Raw genomic sequence first — 19,288 nt, 5'->3', positions numbered from 1 at the left:
CAAAAATGTATCATAAAAAAACTTCCTTCCTTTGTGCATGACAAGATTCAGGCATATGATAGTGAAGGTATTAAATCAAAATGCTGTGACAAGCACAAGGACAATACCACTTGAAATGACTAATGGAGATTTAATGATATATTAAACACATTTCATTAATATCACAGCAATCCGGTTAGTCAGGTCTTACAACAAGCAGAGTCATCCTTCTTCAGATAAATTCACAGATATTCCAAACAGCCAATAAATATCCAGCCTGATCACTGAAAGTGGTTGCCTTGCTTATATTTAGTGGAAAGTTTCATTCAATATTAGTCCATATTCATCATATGGCTGGATTAATGCTGATGTGCCACAAAGCTTAACACAACTCAACTAATGACTGCAGAGTATGTGTTACAGTTACTGACGAACCAGGCAAACCAATGACTGGTATGTTGAGTAAAATACACTATCACCAGGACATGCCAAACCAATGGAAAAATCACATATATTTTCCTAGATTCCTCATGAAGTTGCCAGGATTTAAAAGCAGCCTATGCAACATGAAAAGACCAGCATCCCATGGTCCCAAAAGAAGCTGGTGCAAGAAAACCTTACTTTTTAAATAATGCGACCATTCCTGTACTCATACACAGTGCTCCCACTGAGCAGTACCCCTTCCTTCCACTGCACAGACACATGACACACGTGTATGGCTTCAGCTTGCTGTGTTGTTGTGAGTACAGCCTGATCATTGATTGTGGGTCAATGATTCTCAGCCACAACATAGCAGTGGGAGTGAGAACTTCTATATATAGCAGGCTGGTAGACCCTGACCTGATTAGCTGAGCACCAGTAATAGCAACACTGTCACTGGGTCAATGTGAGGGAGGGGGGAGGCAGGCATGTAGGGGACAGATCACTCAAGCCAAATCCAGCCTCACAACCTATCTTTCCAAACATGTGAGAAACGTTTAACAATGTTACCAATATTGGAACATCATCTTTGTGGGAGACACCATGTACCCTTTGTCACAAATTTTACATAATACATAACAGAATATCCACCAATAATATTATTGTGACCTGCACGAATTTGGTGGAGAATCCATATAAGCACATGGTGAGACATGACCACAAAACCATTTCTAAAACCATTTCTGCTGGATTTATGAAAGTGTGGAGGGACTAATGACTCCTAAATCTACCTATTTGATTTATTCTTCTATTCTGTAATGACTACAATGTCTTGACCAATGGGGATTATCCTTCTTTTAAAGAAAGATTAATTTGTTTCTGTGGGTGGCATAACTGTTTGACTGCCACACGACTGTCGCACAAACATTTGATTGCTGTAATATACTATCCAAATTAAAAGAACACTATTTTCTTTCCACTGACAGATACAGTGAAGTAAAACAAATGAATTGGGTGACCTAAACTTATGATATTAGTATATATCTGACATGAACATCACAATAACTTTTCAGTAACACTCACTGTATATCTATACTTTAAATGTTTAACAAAGTCTTCTCCAAAAATATAAAGCAGTTAACATCTGAATCAATACCTGTACATTTAATAACTTCAACAAATTTCTGAAACTAGTGTTCTAATTATTAGCAACATATCCTGTCTATTCCTGAACACTGAAATCATTACAAATATCACACATAACACATGGTCATTACATAATTTACACACTGACATTGTACTTTAATGAATAAATCAAAGACAAGGCTTCAATCGGTTTTCCATCAACTAAACACTGATGTAATACCACATCACAAACATCAGAAGCATATGCAACTTTTCAACCAACTTTGAACAGAAGCTGAATTTAGTTTTTCTAAAAGAAGCATCATTAAATGCCCTCAATGCAGGCTGTGTACTCACCTGACATAGACAAACTTGAGTGCCTGGGCTCCATTTGTGCAGCTCCTAGGCACCCTGAACTCTCCCTGGATGTCCTCCCATTTCTCTTCATTGTTCACCTGTGAAGGGGAAGAGAAAAAACAGATCAACTTACAGCTAACAGCCTCACAAGAATCTTATCATATTCACGCTACGGGCACACTTAGAAAGTGAACTACTTGAGTAAGACAGGATATACCAAGCATGAAGCTGGGAGTGTGTAAACCATGGGGAGCCCCCGGACTTCAACATGATGAGTTGTACCAGGCAACTCCACATCAAACCTAACATCATTATGCAGAATATCTGCTCCAGACACTATTAATACATTCGCCAGCAAAATTCAGTTGCACTCTTTACATTTTTATGTATGCCATCACAAACCATGATGAATCAAAAACGATTTGAGCTCATCTGTTAGGAACATCAGATGTTTTTGAAATTAAACAAATCAACAAATTCAGGCATATTATTCCACAGGAGATGCAAGTGTGTATCAGTGAATGCCTTTTATGGTCAACAGAGATTATATCTTCAATTATTCACTTGGCCTAAAGATTCATGTAAAATTTATCAGCTACAGAGAAATGCAAAGTTTAATTGAAAAGAGGAACAAGTGGAAGATTAGTCTAAACACTGGAGAGAGTGACATTAGTTTTATGCCACACTCAGCAATATTCCAGCTATATGGCTGCGGTGTGTAAATAACAGAATCTGGATAAGACAATCCAGTGACCAATAGCATGACAATCAATCTGCGCAAATGGAAACTTATGACATGTGTCAACAAAGTCAGTGAGCCTGACCACCTGATGCTGTTATTCGCCTCTACGAAAAGCATGGGTTACTGGAGATCAATTCTTCCCCACATCTTTACTGGTTCCAGACACTGGAAGAAAGTCTGAAGTGACAGATTTTTCCATTTAGGTGGAACTCACATATATATTGTGGCTGATCAAGTATCACAATCAGGATTTAAACCACTGCTCAATAGGCAACTAGGCATGAATTAGATTTATTTGAATACAAACAGAACAAGCAGGCTGTCTAGAGGACACAGAGGATGTTCATAACTGGTCTACCATTTGTCAGCAAACTGACATTTGTTATGATATATGATATTTATATAGTGCACATATCCACGCTTTGTGCATGCTCAAGGCACTGGTACTTTCCCTCGATCACTGAATGTCACTCTCAACAGCAAATCGTATTTCAATCTCCCTGGGAAGTATACAACTCTTGCTGCCACTTGGCACACAGAGTTTTTTGAGGAGGCTCTCTGATCCCAATGAGGTAGCCATTCACAGCTGGGTGGACTGGGACACATAGTCACAGTACTTTGTCCAAGTTCTCTGGACGGTGCTGTAGCCGAAACTAGGTGTTTGCAGGTATTCTTGTGGCTACCATCTGGTCATCTATCCATCGCGAGGGCAAAACTGTTGCTCAGATTAGGTTCAGCTACGATACACTTTCCAGCCTACTGTGTATGTCTCTTTTAATCATATTTGATGATTACTTCCCAAAATACTACTTTACACAAGCTTCAGGAAGCTGTCAGAGACAGTGTTAAACATGATCAAATAATATGAGACATCACAACCATAACATAGTGACCTTTCACCTCCTTGAGTTTTTGAAACTTAAATATAATTCAGTAAAAAACTTGTATCTTATAAAAATGTCTTAAAACAAAGTTTATTTGAAATGTGTTGTTGATAACATGGACACATCATCACACAAATGACCCTTCAGTTCTATAGGTAGTGGAAACATGTCCTCATCATGTATACATTCATCATGGTACATATATTCAGTAATCTATAACTTTAAGTCTACAGATATGCCAAAGATGGACTGTCAGTAATTCTTCATCATACACTTCCTCTTGCACATCAATAATACCATGGTGAGTTGAGTATGCATTAAGTACACACAGCTGAAGTACTTCCTCACAGCATCCTTCATTATCTCGTGTAACATTCCAAAACATTTCACTCTGCCATGAAAATCAATCAAACTTCCCTTTTTATTTCAGGTCAGCCTTGCATAGATCTTGGCAAGTATTCAGTGAAGTCAGCTAAAGAGGATATACAACTACAGAATTAAATCTGTTCCTCCCTAACACTATCACGAACTCCATTCCAGGCTAGACTAATCCTTTTCATGTTGAAGCTTGCCATGCTGGCCCAGTGGTGGCAAGGGGCTTTGAGTAGGTCGTTCGCCTACACTAGCTTATCATACAAAGCTTACAGGTCAAACAAGCGTCTCCTGCCACATACGCACAATACAAAAACCATAGAGCCCACACCATTAGGTGTTGCCAGGCATTTTGCATGCATCTCGCTAAACTTCCAACATCCCATGAAAAACATCTGAAACTAGCCTAAATTGTACAGGATAAAACTTGTTGTCACATTCAGTTGTATTAACAATAAACAGCAAGAAAAAAATCAATAGAACCAAGCTGAGGGTGAATATCTTGTCCCTCATTACCATGCGGACTGTGGTTAGGCCACAGCTTGATTGCTGCCACTTCCATCCAACACACCAAATTAATTTCATAGCTGACTACTCCACCACTACAGCGGGTGTGTCATCTGGTGCGCCACATGATACTGCTAATGAGCCAGGGTTTGGAACTTGGACACACTGTCAACAACTCATTCAGTACCCTAAGTCACATCTGTTATCCTTCATTGAATTAAAAAGCACACTTAATTTTACTTTAACAGTTTACCACAGGACATATTGAGCTTGGCTTTGTACATGGAAACCTAGAAACAGTAGACACAATAGATCTGAGTATGCTTCATTGAAAGATAAAATATCAAACTGCATTTAATAGCCAGTAATTAAGTATACAGATAATGCTAATAGTATTTTAGAAAATGAATATCAAATAATGTGACCTCCCTACTCTGCAAGCACCAGACCGCACCCACATTAACTGTGTCTAGAGGCTGATGGATTTCTTGTAATTAGGATGTGACTCACAAATACGTACATGCATCAGGCAATAAAACTGGATGAAAAATTAAGATCACGTTTACAGTTTTGCTCATTTGTAACCAGGCAACTATATACCATACATCTGCAGGGATGTTTCCTCTCCATTATGATACAACTCAAAAAGACTTTGTACAGACAGATACTATAAACATGAAGGATGTGATAAAAGAAGTGAAAGTGCAGCCACTGTAAATATATTGACATTCATCATTGTCACAGTGTCGTATTTGTAGCCAGAACCAAGCAAGTGGCTGTTTGATGTCTCTATCCAGGGTCTGGTGGTAACTTGGCTTGCAGATTGATCACGGAGGTGGTATGATCAAAGTGCATCAAAATTGATTTCAACCACGCTTTCAGCTCCAATCTCCCCTTGTGTGATGTTAACTGTCCAACTGGATTATAGGGGTCTCATCATACAGTCTGCCATCTTTGATGTCTTCCTTGGAAGAAAGACTAGTTCACCTCAGAAACACAATACCCTTTACTAAACTATAAACATATATTTTTAATAGAAGAGCAAACACCCAACACTGCTGTGTTATAACTGGATGACTAATGATTTATATATGTAGTACTGCCAGTAACACCAAGCTCTCCTATAACCAGGGACACACACATCAAAAGATTAATAAACCTGGCAAACATAATGATTTGTGAAGTGATTGCGAGCAAGTTCCAAGACCAGTAGACCTGGTTCAACCTTAGATATTTCCATTTTGTGATACTTCTTAAGATGAGTCCAGAGATTTCTTAGGTGTCACAGCTTCTAAATGATTTGAATAAGACACAAATATTCAGCATGTTATAACTTCTACAAACTGATCTTTCCTCTACAACTGTCACAAGTCCACTCTGGTATGGTCTGGGTTACTATCACCTAAGATTCCTTTGAGGAACCTACCTGGTTCACACAGTCACTACTCTGGCAGCAAATCTGAAAGAACTAGTGGTACATGTTTTCTACTTAATTTGTAACTGTAAATCTCAACTGGGATGCAGGCTTTTTGTAAATGAATGAATGTAAATGAAGATGCCTATTCTATGTGGTTTGTAAAACATTTTATGCAAGTGTCCCAAGGGACTGTAGTGTTCTAAGCCTTCAGTATGATGAGTAAACACACCACAACACAGAATAAGAATGATATTTCCCTTGCAATACCATAATATATGCTCAACCAACATGAAACATATTCATACTTAACATTATACTGCAATGACAATGACAATATCATCATTCCATACCTGAAGAATGCTGTCAAAACTAATTAGAGTTCCACATCGTTTTGATGAGACATCAGTTCTCTAAATGAAACCATCAGCCAGCGACCACCCACTGCTTCCTACAGCACTGGGACAGTAAGAACACTGTGGGGAATTCCTAGCCATGCAATGCTGAACAGAGGACATGTCTGTCCCATATAATCAATAGACATGAACAGAGCAAGGTACATTCTCAATGGATACAGGTCTGTTGATAGATCATTGTGGCCTTGATATGGAGGTCAGAAGCTGGAAAGCTATAAATAGTCACTCTACACAGGGACTGCATAAGCAACAGCTATTAACTGTGCTACTGACTTGCTAGTATCCTGGTCAGTAGAACAGAATGCAAAATTCAAAGCTGTGTTATTCAGGTGACAACTGCTGTATATGATATTGTGTTCACTAGATGGGGAGGACAAGTGCCACAGGTTATAAATGTACATTTGAAAATTCAGAGAATGATCAAATGATTGATCAATACCCTCAGTCACATGGATCTTGCTGGAATCACCAATCATCACTATTCCTAATCACTCATAACTATAACATACCACAGACTGTGACCTTTGAATCAACAGTGACCCACACCGATTAAAGACAACCAGGCTATGGTTGCCTGTTTACAGTGACAATACAATATCTACATGCTAAGACAGGCCCCCCTAAAAGTAATGGAAGGAATCTCAATCTCAATATCTCAAATGTAAACAAACGCAGCCCACTCATGAAATAATTGCAGCGATATCGGTAGTTTAGCAGTAATACCAGAAACACAACGCCCCTATCAGAAACAATGTCGGTAATACTTGGCAACAAGCTTGGCAACCTCCAGTGATTTCTCGGCTCCGTTCCGTGATTTGCCGGTCGTGTCCTAAAACTGACACATCAAAACATGCAGGAGCACCCGTCTTGGTGAGTTTGGTTTTTAGTTTTTAGTCATTTTTTTAATTATCCATCTTTGACCATCCGTGTTGAATGTGTTTAAGTGTGAGGTGTTGTCGGAGCTATAGAATATTGTCAAAGGAAAAGACAATTACAGTAAAACAGCGTCATAAGTCGTGCCTCCGGAGGCTTCCTAATTTCAGACGTAAACAACCTCTGAGGGGCATGACTAAAAACTGAAAACAAAACTCACCGAGACGAGTGCTCCTTCCAGTGACACCATGTTTTGATGTGTCAGTTTCAGGACGCGATCGGCAAATCACGGAACGGAGCCAAGAAATCTCAATAGATTGCCGAGCTTGTTTCAAGTATTACCGACATTGTTTCCGATAGGGGCGTTGTGTTTCTGTTATTACCGCTTAACTACCAATATCGCTACAATTGTTTAGCGAGTGGGCTGCGTTTGTTTACATTTGAGATGCAATTCCTTCAAATTTGCCGTAATTCCCTCCAGTCCACTGGAATCTCTTGAACATCCATTGGGTAATGCCACTGTCAGCAATATTGTAGGTACATCAAAATCCTGATCAGTGTAGTGATTAGTATATTGTCTCCTCACACAACAAGCTCAAGGATGTACTGGGGACCTGTTCTATAATGGAACCCCATGTGTCACTAATGTGTAAAACTTAGTTGTGTGACCTGGCATTCTGACATACCGACCTACTTGTGATGCTCAAGAGGCTATTGATTATACAAGTGAGAAAAAATATCACTTTCAGCATGTTCACTATCATAAAGCTATCATTATCATACATGATGCAACAGTGACATAATCAACAAGAACTCACATCAAACTAGGCGGAAAATGATACGTTCATACCATTGTATGGTTTGTAGTGGAGTACAAGGCCTTTGGTATGGCCAGTTTCAGTTCGGTATATGACATATGATCATACTGAAGAAGATCCAAACCTTACATTGTTCAGTAACATGGAAAAAAATAAACAGGTTTGTTCTTTTGAATGAACAAAGGCCATATTATGAATAGATAGAAATGGTGGCATCATGACCATCGTATAAGATTGTACTGCATCAAAACAAGGCAAAACATACCACATATAACTGTGTCAATCTTCGACAAAAAAAACACCACACTCTGTTGAGATGTATTGTGGCCTCCCAGAATTTGTCACAATTTGTGATTCTATCAGGTCCCATTGCACACAAACTGACATAAATGACTTGCAAACAGATACTAGTAAATACAAGTAGATACAAGTTCTTTCAGATTTCTCTTCTGCCTTTGATACTGTGGATCATCAACATCTGACAGATCGGTAGGAAAAAGATTACAGTCCCCACAGAACTACCCTCAAGTGATGTGTTTCCTATCTACAGGACAGAATTCAGTCTGCATGTGTACAGAACATCATGTCACCTGCTACAGCACTAAAGTGTGGAGTACCTCAATGCTCTGTCCTTGGGCCATTCATGTTCACCCTTTACACCAACCACTCGGCTCTCTCATCAGTGACCAGAGTATTACCCATCAGTTTTATGCTGACAACACTTAGTTCACCAGTGATCCCAAGATTCAGACTAAGGTTTGTGCCAGGATGGAGTCATGTGTGAAAGGTGTAAATGCTGAATGTCTAAGACCTGTCTTCAACAAAATGGCGTAAAAACTGAACTCATGACTATTGCTTCTAATTCCAGATTACAGAAATGTGGTATCGATCATCTCCAGGCTTACACAAAGAAATTCCTGTTTCTCATAGTGTAAAAACCTAAGTATGTTATTAAAGAAGAATCTATCCATGGATCAGCACATTAACAGTTTATCAAAGATCAGCTACAACCATGTGAGGAACATTGGTTCTACTGTCACTTTTACACCAGAAAACTACAGCTACACTGATGATTCCTTAGTGTTACCGTGCTTAGACTACTGCAGTATTATCTTGATTGGTATTTCCAATGACCAATCAGAATCAATGTGCCTGATTCACCCATATAACCTTGAAGAGAGCACATCTGTCAACTTGTTTAGTTATTAATTTTGCAAGCAAGAGGCAAGAAGGGAAAGCTCAAGGGAGCCCCTCCCCATGAACCTGACAAGCAATGTGTTTGCAACCCAGGGCCCCAATAGCATGGAGGTTATTTCATCTCTGTTTAAACTGGTTAGCTATGGCTTCAGGGGTCACAGGTAGGCTCAACACATCATCATTGTACCCTTGCACAATAGCTTGGCATACTTCTGGCACCATCTCTGAGCTGTTTTCACACATACACAACATACACAATAGTTGTCTCTGTCCAGTGGCTAGGTGTCTCAGTGTGCAGATGTCTCAGATGAGAGAGGTTGCTTGAAACTGGTGATGTCCCTATCAGTTGCTGGGGTCACCCCTGCAAGACTTCATTGAAGAGAAGTGGTGTTAACCTTGAGTACTTTTGGAAGACTACTGGATCCTCCTACCTAAAATGTGTGTCTAAGATGCTAGAGAAGTGAACTGTTGTCTCCCTACCAGAAGTGCCTGACTACAACTCTCATGTAGCTTTGTGATTGTAGATGGTTTGCCTCGTCTCCTCTTCTGGCCATAATGTGAGCATACAGTAATACTGAAAATGACACGCCATCATCAACTCCTGCCATCATCAATGATTGTGGGTTGTAGTGTTCACTCTGTGGAAGTTTAAGAAACAATGAACAACGACCATGCAATGCATGCAAAATAACTAGGCCGTTTGTCTGTTACATCTCGCCAGATTGTCTGAAAAGTGCCATTAAAAGGTAAAAATCTAACACTGCTCAAGGGCCTGATGGCATTTGAAACCGGTACTATAATCTGTTACCTTGTGTCCAAACACCATTACTTCACTGTTTTAATTCTGTTGTGGACACAGGTGATGTTCCTCCATGGTTCTGCAAAGGTCGCACAATACTCCTTCCAAAAAAAGGAGACTTCCACCCTATCACATGTTGTGAACACACAATACTAATTATTCACAGGGTGTTTGACAAACCTTGTGTAATCTTGCTGTTCTTCCAATGACATAATTAACAGAGGGGGCAGCAGGGGGCAAGAAAGGGATCAAAGAAAAGGATTTTGAAAGAGGCAAAAACATATCACTGCAACGTCACTCTGTGCTGGATTAACTACAAAAAGCATATGACTCTGTCCCTCACGAATGGATTCTGAAGTCTCTTCAGTGTATTGACCTCCCAGAGTGACTACTTGTTTTAGACAAGTCTTTAATGAGTTGCTGGTCAACTCAAACTTGAGATATACTCGATAGGGCAGGTGCAGACTTTGGCATCTATTCCTATCAGAAGGGGAATATTTCAGGGGGACCCCTTTAGTACTTTGAATTTTTGTCTGTCTAAATCCTTAGAGTTTTCTGCTCAATAGGGAGGAGGGCTACCATACCGGACCTCCTCAGGACAGATTCCCCAACATCCCTTACACATCTCCTCCTCTGCATGGATGACATCAAGCGCCTTGCCAAAGGAGATACCAATTTGAAAAAACAGGTTCTCATTGTTGAGTCCTTTTCTAATGATATTGGCACGAGAGTTGGACTGGACAAATGTAATACTCTTCTTTTGATATGTGGCAAGGTGACTAATGATGGATTGGTCAAGTTACAAGGGTGAGAAATTATTGAGCATCCTGTGGAAGATCAGGCCTACACCTATCTTGGAATGCAAGTTCAAAACAAGCTCCAGAATGTCCAGATTCAAGACAGCCTTCAGGCCGAGTATAAATCTTCTTAATTTTTTATGTATGCCTATCAATTCTCTTCATGATGTAATTTTGTTATGTACTTTTGCACATATTTATTTATCCGATGATCCTCTGATGATGCACGCACATCAAGTTTTATGATGAAAGCAAGGAATTCCACGGCTATTTTAAACATGCCAAGGTTAACTTGTTTGAGTGGCATTTTAGAAGTTGAGGTGTACAAACAGGACAAATTGTTATGGATAACAACTTCTTTATTGCGTGATTGCGACGTTTCGATGCAGATTCTTGTACCGTTGTCAAGCAATCACGCAATAAAGAAGTTGTTATCCATAACACTTTGTCCTATTTGTGGACATAATCTGAAATTTGAAATTGATTTTGTTGATGGTGATGTACTGCTTGACGGTAAAGGGATGGAGTAAACCAGGTGCAGTTGTTCACCAAGTCTGCTCAGAGTTGGTCCTTTGTGGAGAAGCTTTCTGAGAAGCCATTGCATCATGAGCATGTAAATGCAGTGTGTGGAGCAGAAGAGCAATTCAACCAAGTCCTTCACCTGGATGAAGTCTGCTGGTCTCAAATATGAAACTAAGGGTTTCCATATTACTGCTCAGAAACCCCAGTCACATCCCACTCACAGTTGCCAAAATGTGATTCTTAAAGAATATGTCAACACAAAATGTCACCTTTTCAATGAATTCACAGACACAGCCCAACACCTTGTCAGTGGGTGCTCTTCTCTGGCACAAACAGCATATCTCAAAACACATGATGGCATGACTCGCTGATTTTACTATTGTCTCCACCATTCTTGTGACTTTGACTTCGAGTTCCATCAATGGTACAACCCTGAACACGTCCAGGGCATCAAGGAAAGTGGTACGTATGTTACAATAATCCTAGTATACCTACATTTATACATAGATGGGACATTCACAAGGATCAACACTGCAGTCTTTATTTGGATGGTATATTTTGATAGGTTTATATAAAATCTAACTAAAATAACGGTTGGATAATTAGTGAAAATTTCCTTTTTTTACAATACATAGCATATAAAGTATGATGTTTACAACAACCCTAAATCTAATAATGGGGGTGTCCAGGACCCCTATACTTGTGAGTCAAGGTAAAACACTAGACTTTAACTTCAACCATACTGATACTGACAAAACCTGTTGCACCCAACATACCAGTTCTAAGAAAAAATCTTGCAATATGATGTGTTTCAAAAGCATATTATTGTGTTCCAGTAACATCATGCAGCCATATTATTTAGGATGGTAACACTGTACTTTTACACACTGTAATGACTTAGCAATCATGGTCCATGGCAAAACCTTTGGAGGCCACTAGCCTGAACTTAGTTCTTTTCATCATTTTCAGTCAGTTTAGTTTAATACCAGCCCAAGCAGAATATGGTACCCTCAGGCTTCAGACTAGTGACTATATGTCAAAATAGAAGTCACTTCAAATATACAATGGCCTGAGAGTTTGTGTCCATACTGTACCGTGTTTCACAAGCAGTTATGAAATCATCTTACATAACTTCATATACACTTTCCTGTGTATGACTATCAACCAATGGATTATCTAAATGCTGGTGTTGTTGCACTTTGTCTCGCAAAATATTGTACCTACAGAGAATCCCTTAAGTCCACGTTCTACAGAAGTGTCTGTTTTCATTGAAGAGTCACCATGTCTTGGAATCCTATACACCAGGAATGACATTGTTGTAAAATATATTAACATGATATAACTTCCGTTAAAGTACTACATTTTCACAACATTACTCAGGTGAAATAATGATTACAGAACAAATTTCAGAAAATGTCTGCTTTTCCGTATAAAGTGGGATGTTCTTTCCATATCTTTTAATAGAGTAGTTACCCCACACTGAACACACATTGTTTTGTCACTGGCAACTATACTCTTGGTTTATTTGGGTTGTAGAACCAGCAGATTTCATTTACAGAGTACATTTACACCACACACATAAAAATGTATAAGAAATCCAAGCAAACATTGAATTCTTTCTTCAACAGCCAATAAAAGTTCTGCACAAGATCATGTATGGCTGAAAAAGATTTGCGTGGTTTCATACATCCAACCAATTAAATCACTGAGCCTGATCACTTGATCTATTTGGCCACCCTTAATAACCAGCACTGGCTTATGGGTGAACTGGAATTCTGGCATTTTGTGGTAATATAAGCAATAACTGGAGAGAAAGAGTCTCAGTTGCAAATATGATTGCAAATACTACTACATGAAAGACCTCTGAGCATCCCATTAACCTCTTGCCAGAACCTTTTGCAAACCTGAAACAACCAATAAATGACTAACAGCCAACATTGGACAATCAAAAATAGCTATTCAAGCTTTACAGCACTAGTTTCAAAATGGTGACATCCAATCCAGACAACACATGAACAACAGTTTCACAAAATCTTAATTTAAACTGTATAAACTGAATACTAGTAATCATATTTCTGGCTGGCAAATGGATGGAAGTGGCAGCACTTTAGACAGAAAACTTCTTTTGAGTGACATTACCTGCTTGATAACAATGATAGCATCTACACTAGGCCTTGCACATATTGTTAGTTTTATGTCATACTCTGCAATATACCAGCTTCATGATGGTGGTCTGTAAATAATCACGCCTGGACCATATAATCCACTGATAAAAATCATGAGCATTTTCTATGATTTTGGATATGACAAATGTCAATCAAATCATTGAGTCTGACCATCTAAACCCTGTCATAAGGACAGGCATGTGTTACTGAAGACCAATTCTAAACAGAATCTATACAGGTACTGCATATAGTGAAATACAAATTGGTATAGCCATAGAAATATTTATCCACTGTTCCAAAGGGAAAGTCTTCCAGTTCAAATATTATCCCACTGATCAAAACATAGACAATACAACCAGTTAGAATCAGTGACTTGGACCTTAACTGTAGTTTACAATGCACTGTTATCCTGAGGCTGCATGATATGAAAAGACATTTCATCTTTTACATTTGTGACTCCCTGATTGGAAGGATGAAAGTTCACTATGACATGACTAGTAATGAGATATCAGCTGATATTGTGTAACAGTTGCGAGCATTAAGATCCAGTTTGAATGAGATTATGCATCTAATTTAGGTGGGGTACTGGTCGATCATATCTGTTCATGTTGCCACCAAACACTGATGCTTACATTGATTCAACAGCCTTATATTTCTTGAGTCACATTCATATCATAAGGACACCAACATTTCATATAGGACCAGCTACATATTGCAGTGGCCATATATTTCACCCACTGTAAATATCTTCACATCAAATGAGTAGTCATCATACCTCTCCTTCATGTGCTGACGCCATTATAATACAACACACTGTGACACACAACTTCTACAATCTTCGAGGGAAACTCCTTTTATTTCATTTTGTCTGCTTTCAGCCACTTCGTGGTTAGCAGTCTGCAAGAAAACCTCATGAATCCACTAGTCCAACTTGGCACATGGCTTCATATACAACCAATCTCACTGCTATCATCTGGTATGTATAACCTGATCTAACCACACGTTACCATACCTGCATTTCCAACTACTCATGGACCAGCACACACATTGATGACTGGTTTAACATTAACAACAGCTTGTTGATTAAAGTGTTGTTGCATTCACATTTAATAACACTTTACAAAATCTCTTTTTGAAGTCTCCTCAAGAATCTAATACATAAGTTCTGGTTTCATTTGTGCATTCATCATCCACATTGAAAAGGCACGTAATACAAAAACTTGTTCATTAATGTCACTACAAATATCAGGGGTAGTAAAGACAAATTTTATGAGAAGCAGACTCTGTCTACTAACATGCCAAACCTTGCTGAATTCTTATCCAGTGACTATTTCACAGTTTTGATGTTTCCTTATTCTGGTAGTTGTGCCAATGTTATCGAACACATCACCAACTGATCAACTGAAAATATTTTCATAAGCATGCAGATTAACTTCAGTTGCCTTTAAAAGTTCTTAAGCACCGTGTGTGTAGTGTGTGAGAGAAAGAGAGGGGAGGAGAGTTGGCCAGGTGGTCGACTCTCCTACACATATGAACACAATCAGTGGAGGAGTGAAAACAATAATAAAAAGCTTTATGCTATCATTACTATGAAGTAGGTTTTCACTTCAATGTTTTATCAGACCCAAAGATACATGTTACAAGCATACATTTTTGTCTTTTGTCATTTTCTGGTCACTTGAGACATTGGTTTGAAATATGTCAAAAATAATAATTTAGAAAATGGCAGGCATAATTGTGAAAAGGATAGTATGTCCTATCCTGGGTTCTTTGCTTGTGAACATACTAGTAGACTGTCCACATGAAATGCATAGCACAGATCTTCATGTCACACATGTTTTTCAAAGTAAACGTTTTTGCATATTCCGAATTTGTCATGTTTGAAGTGAAATGAAAGTGTGTTAGTGGCTGAACCAATGATTACAGTATCAAACACTGACAACAGCTTGAGGTCAGGGATAACAACATGTTGATGCAAAATACTTCTATTAAATCTAAAAACCAACAAAACTTAATGTATGTACCCTGAAATGCTGTTAACGAACCATACTTCCGATGGTTCTCTCTTCAAAATGATGTATTGTTGCCACAATACTTAGTGATCCAGGCCTCACATGCAAAGGAGATTCACTTTATTTCTTTAAAATTCTGTTGGTACACTGTGAAGATGAGAGACCACAAAGACTTTATGTCGCCATAGAACAGTAGAAACACTGAACTTTGTAACAAAATTTTCATGCAGATGTTCCTTCGCATTGTGGTTTGCAGAGCTTCCTGAGATTGTACTTGAATCAAGTATTTCTGGCACATTTATCATGGATACTCAAACCAAATGAAGACGTAACTTGCACTTGCATTTGATAAAAATGCAAACACGTTTAATAAGATTTGAAGCAGTACAAAAATCGAGTAAAGCATCATCAACAAGAAAGTAGGTCACTGACAGTTGCTTCCATGACAAAAATGTGAAAATGAACGAGAACATAGACAGACATGAGGCACACAAGACCTGGGAGAAATGCTAGTCCAGATCATTTAGTTAAGCACAAATTGGAGGTATTATCAACATTAATTGATTGCGTAATCTAGCAAAAGACGAATAATAACATCTTTGGTCAAGCGCGACGCTCCAGTCAATGATGTTTACATCCGATAAGTGCACGTGTTGACACTGAATCTACCTGAACATAAACAATAGACAACGTGCACCACAGATCGGAAGAAACACGTTCTGACGAAGGCGAATGACGACGACCTCGAGCCAAACGTTCACTGCAACGCGATCGCCAGAATATTGAATAGAGACATTTCGATTAGAAACACGATGGACAGAAAATAGAAGCAATTGATATACTATTTTAGACCACGGAGGTAAATTCAAACTAAGATTACCTTCTGGAATCCCCCAAGTTCTATCACACGTCGGTACAAGCGATACAGATCAACCTCTCTTCCTCCTATTTGGGGAATGCGATCATACGGTGTTCTGAAACGAGACACGACAACCATATTTTGCAAATTATTATCCTAAACTGAAGTCAGAATACAATAAGGATAACATGAATACCAAATGATTCAAATACGTACCCTCTGTTTTGGTGAAAACCTTGCAAATCTTGCAAAAAGCTGCGGCGTTCCTCTTCATACGTGAAAGGGTCTTTGTTCAAAAGGTTAGCCATTTTGAAACTGAATAATCCACAATAATATACACTTATTGTTTCCCCAAGCACCTCAAAGAGTACGATCAGCCTGCAACGTGGGCGACATCGATAATATTACACCGAACTGCGGGGTAAATCCTCAATATTTTGGGGATTCCACATATCCTTGCTGGCTGAGGCTGAACTCGCGACTACGCTGACCAGTCCCTGTGCACAAACTCAGTCCAAAATGAGCACAAATCCGGGCGATCTAGGCCTAATTTCAGACCTAGAAGGTTATCCAGATCCTAATATACCTGGATATTAGTTAATTGGTTTAACCTTGAGCCATCATCGTTGTCCATACGCGTCTAAATTCAACAAAAATCCTAACAAAAAACATAATGAACATGCCGAAATGCGATTGTTCACTAGAGGGGTCCCTGCTATTGCTCATTGCCTCGAAGCCGTTAGCCAATATGGCGGAGTCCATGAGGTGCTTCCGCGACAAGCGAGATGCATCACCTCAGACAAATAAAGTTTATAGGAACTACAGTTGCAAAATTTGTATATTTTAGTGCATTAAAGGCATGTGCTCAATTAGATCTGTGCACGCGATGCTCCACTATGACACCCCTTTCTTTGCAAACAAAGGCACCCGCCTTGTTGGCGAAGCGAGTGACCAGAGTGCGCTAAGAACGACAACTCTTGCCAATCAAAACAGCCCCACCCCTTCGCAATTACCATTTCTGGGGTTACATTAGTTTTGTTGATGGTGGCTACCTGATACTTGTGGCAAAGTTTTAATAATTTATATTTCTGTGTTTCACTACCTATTTGTTCGCACATGTTGACGTTTAATTTCGAGAAATATATTTGAAATGACGTACAAATTGATGCTCGAATTGTAAGTCTTTGAAGGGCATTTAGAAGTGAAATGCAGAAGGATGAAGATTTTATGGATATCAACTTCTTTATATGAGAACACAACGTTTCGGAGTTAATGCTTACTGATGCTTACCTTATGAAGGAGTAAGCATTAACTCCGAAACGTTGTGTTCTCATATAAAGAAGTTGATATCCATAAAATCTTCATCGGAATTGTAAGTGTTATTCGCTATGGTTTAGAAACATTGAATACATCTTCGTTTAATGATAATGTATGTAAATGCATTCTTTATTCTTCCCACAAGGTTACTTTTAATTTTGTACACGCATTAATCTATTGCTAAAGCAAATGCTCAAAATAATAATTCATGAAATATAAATCAGAATGACTAGTTTATGGCTTCTTTAGGTAAACAAAATTTCTTGAAGATGTTAGTTTGTTCAGTTTTGTTGCATTTGTCGTATGACAAGCAATTGTATGCGTAAAACGTAAAATCATTTCGGCACGGAGATATATGAAGGTATCAGTGAAATAAGAATGGTCCACCATTCCAGAGTACGGACCCGCCTCTCTGTATGTGTATGAACAGGTAAAAAGTTCCACGAACAGAGAGCAACTTTAAACTACAATAGCATCAATAAACGTAAACTTTCTGCTGCAAATCAAAACTTTCGGTGTTTCTATTCCACACTGTCAACATCTGTTTACACCAAGGAATATTAGATAATGCCGTTAAATACTCTATAAATAGCACGGGGATAGCCCCTGTAGAAGAATACAGTGGGTCGGTGCCTCTATAAATAAGCACAGATAAAATCAATGATAGCGAGTAACGTCGTAGTATTGCCGGCAGTACGGTAGTAGAGATCGTAGTTCCTCTCGGCCGCGCACTCACTGAAACGTAATCGATGGCACGTGACCACGTGATGTGTGAATGAGGCCGCCTGAGTTCCTCTCCCACGCTCCCAACATACATACTCTAGCGCTACCAACCACATATAGATAGTTTAGCTGCACTAGGGCTAAGTGTCTAAGGTGTACACTACTCGCAAACTCAGTGCACAGGCTGGCGGGGTTGTACCTGGACGGCTAGTGCTTGTGTATTGGAAATCATACAATACACCGATGACAGACATCCGGGTTATCGTCCGTCAGTCATGGCAAGCTGCATCTGACTGGTGATGAAGGTATTCGTACCAGACAGTGAAGTAACTTTGCTGACACAAACATCATCTCTAGACAATATTAGTTTCCAATATTAGTGTTTCCAGGTTCGTTGCACAAATGTGTTTATCTTATTGGCATAGTTGAAGTTCTAGTATGACGATCTAGTCTTCCGTGTGCTCTCAACCTCAAAACAACATTTAATCGCTAACGCATTAAAGCCATTTCCAAAACAAAACCATCTTATTGTAAACTCCATTCGTTTGTTCGTCCTGTGGATTTTGCTACAGTACAAGCTGTTTATTTAACAGCGGGTTTGTTGTTGATGATGCTCCAGCCAGTTTTTGCACTGGTTGTTGTTATTCGCCATAAAGAGACTCTTCTGGTATTTATGGCTGGATACACGTCTTGGTTTGTGAAAGTTATTTTACATCGCAACCAGTTGTACTCAGGCGGAGTAACACCTGTAAGTGAAGGTACCTCCAAGCAAACAAATGGGGAAGAGCACCAGCAGCAGTATTTAGTTAGAGCATGTTTCGCCTATTGGAAACAACCGACACTCTTTATCAACTATAAGTACACGTGTCACTGGTCACTTACAAAAGAGAAGATTTGAGGTGCATGTATTTATTTGATCAGAGTGCCTTTTTCAAAAACCCACAATAATAGTGAAGCCTAGTCAACCGTTTCTGAGAGAGGAATGGGTTG

The 19,288-nt window shown here is 39.1% G+C and overlaps 1 protein-coding gene across 2 annotated transcripts in view; it reads right to left on the bottom strand.

The window, feature by feature from the left end:
* The window catches only part of LOC137288247 (AT-rich interactive domain-containing protein 2-like), a 46,357-nt gene extending 29,388 nt beyond the window's left edge, over positions 1–16,969 (bottom strand). Inside the window, exons 1-3 of one of the 2 annotated variants that reach the window (XM_067820708.1) lie at positions 16,475–16,969; positions 16,280–16,373; positions 1,882–1,979 (exon numbers count right to left, since the gene is read on the bottom strand). In XM_067820708.1, coding sequence (XP_067676809.1) covers positions 1,882–1,979; positions 16,280–16,373; positions 16,475–16,566 — 284 coding nt within the window. In that variant the 5' untranslated portion in view covers positions 16,567–16,969. The remainder of the gene's footprint in view (positions 1–1,881; positions 1,980–16,279; positions 16,374–16,474) is intronic. The other variant, XM_067820709.1, reaches the window with a different exon arrangement.
* Positions 16,970–19,288: the final 2,319 nt, after the last annotated feature.

Source organism: Haliotis asinina, chromosome 6, assembly GCF_037392515.1.
Source record: "Haliotis asinina isolate JCU_RB_2024 chromosome 6, JCU_Hal_asi_v2, whole genome shotgun sequence".
Lineage (NCBI taxonomy): Eukaryota > Metazoa > Mollusca > Gastropoda > Lepetellida > Haliotidae > Haliotis > Haliotis asinina.
The sequence above is the reverse complement of the archived record's forward strand: the minus strand, read 5'-3'. Positions and strand labels throughout refer to the sequence as shown.